Source organism: Malania oleifera, chromosome 2 (assembly GCF_029873635.1).
Source record: "Malania oleifera isolate guangnan ecotype guangnan chromosome 2, ASM2987363v1, whole genome shotgun sequence".
Lineage (NCBI taxonomy): Eukaryota > Viridiplantae > Streptophyta > Magnoliopsida > Santalales > Ximeniaceae > Malania > Malania oleifera.
Window position 1 is genome coordinate 16,174,840 of NC_080418.1, and position 1,596 is coordinate 16,176,435.

Sequence of the window (1,596 nt, forward strand, 5' to 3'; positions counted from 1 at the left end):
GGTTTTTCTTTCTGAAAGAATCATTCCTTCATTTCCGAACACTTGTGCCACCTGTTTTAAGTGTTCTAAATGATCCTTAGTATTTTTACTAAATACTATAACATCATCTATATACACTACAACAAATCCAATCATTCCTTCAAACGTTTTATCCATTCTTCTCTGGAATATTCCCGACGCATTCTTCAATCCAAATGGCATAACTAGCCATTCAAAAAGCTCGATCGGCGTAGTGAAGGTTGTAAGGGCTACTGCTCTTTCTTTGACCGTTATCTGTCAATATCCTGATTTGAGATCGAATTTAGAATAAACTGAGGGTTTCTCCCTTTTTATTCTATTTCTAAGAGACTCTTGATTGAGTAAATTATACCCATCATCTCTTGTTTCTTTATTCAAATCTCTATAGTCAATAACCATCCTGGCTTTTCCACGTTTCTGCTCGGCATGATTTGTTACCATGAATGCAGCACTCCTGTGCTCACTTGTACTGTGCCTAATTAGTCCCAAATTTAATAATTCTGGAATTTGCTTCTCAAATTCCCTTATCATTTTATTTGGATAACTAATCTCTTTACTTCTGATAATTGTATCGGGATTCTTAAGCACAATATCAGCTTCTGGCATGACCTTCTACCATAATGCCTGCGAATTCTCCGACTAATTTTCTAAAAGCATTTTTTTTGACTTCTTCAAGAATACTTTCTTCTTCCTCTAGTTGATTTACCTTTAGGATCCTCTCTAATACCAATTCCTTCCAATTATCAAGTTTCCCCTAATAATTAGATCTTCTTTCTTCGACTAACATATAATTTCTTATATTAGTACCTAAGGACTTAAGAATGAAATCGTTATCTAGGATTATTCCTTCTGAAAATATCGTAAACGGTTGATATTTCCTAAGGAACTTAATTCCTAAAAGAAAATCATTCGTTAATTATGGAACTAAGCAAAGAATATGTTCCTCATAATCCTTGTCGTTCATTTGAATCTTCACATTTTTGGCAATCTCTCCAATCCGAAGTAATGCACTGTTACCAATTATGACCTGAAGCTTCTATGATTCCCAAGTTACTTCTGGAAACCTGATTCTCGTGCAAGACCACGTGCATCAAGTATCGATAAGGGTTGTACATTCTATCTTACTGATAGAAATGCTTACCAGAATTTCCCTTTCTTCGATTTTTGCACTCAAATGGATGCTCTCATATATGCTATATCGGAGTCTTCTTCCTCATCTGCATAGATAGGGATCCTTATGGTTCTCTGACCAACTACCCTTCTACTACTTGAGGGTCTTAATTCAGAAGGTCTAGATCCTTTTGACCTAGTTTCTGAATTAATTTCCTCATCTCTTGATATACTCGCTCTACTAGGAATATAATCACTTAGAGGTTCTGTTATAATTAATCTATTTGCCTCTTGTCGTACCGACTCTAGCAACAGATTTTTCAACCTTTCTTCTGTTCTTGGGGTACCCAAATTTGCGGCCAACGTAGTGCCATTGGATTTACGACCTCTGGTTATAATCCTCTATCTGAGTCGGTTTGATTTGTCTCGAAGAGTTGAGTAAATCTACTAATTCCCTTTCTGAGGGCT

General features: G+C 36.0%; 1 protein-coding gene across 1 annotated transcript; it reads right to left on the reverse strand.

Annotated features, from left to right (window-relative positions):
* Window positions 1-276: 276 nt before the first annotated feature.
* Window positions 277-624, reverse strand: LOC131148062 (uncharacterized). Its single transcript, XM_058097799.1, has one exon. The coding sequence runs from the start codon at window positions 622-624 to the stop codon at window positions 277-279; it is 348 nt and encodes a 115-aa protein (XP_057953782.1).
* Between the last annotated feature and the right edge of the window lie 972 nt (window positions 625-1,596).

Coding starts and splice junctions, on each gene's coding strand:
- LOC131148062 (XM_058097799.1), bottom strand. CDS start 624: ATGCCAGAAGCTGATATTGTGCTTAAGAATCCCGATACAATTATCAGA.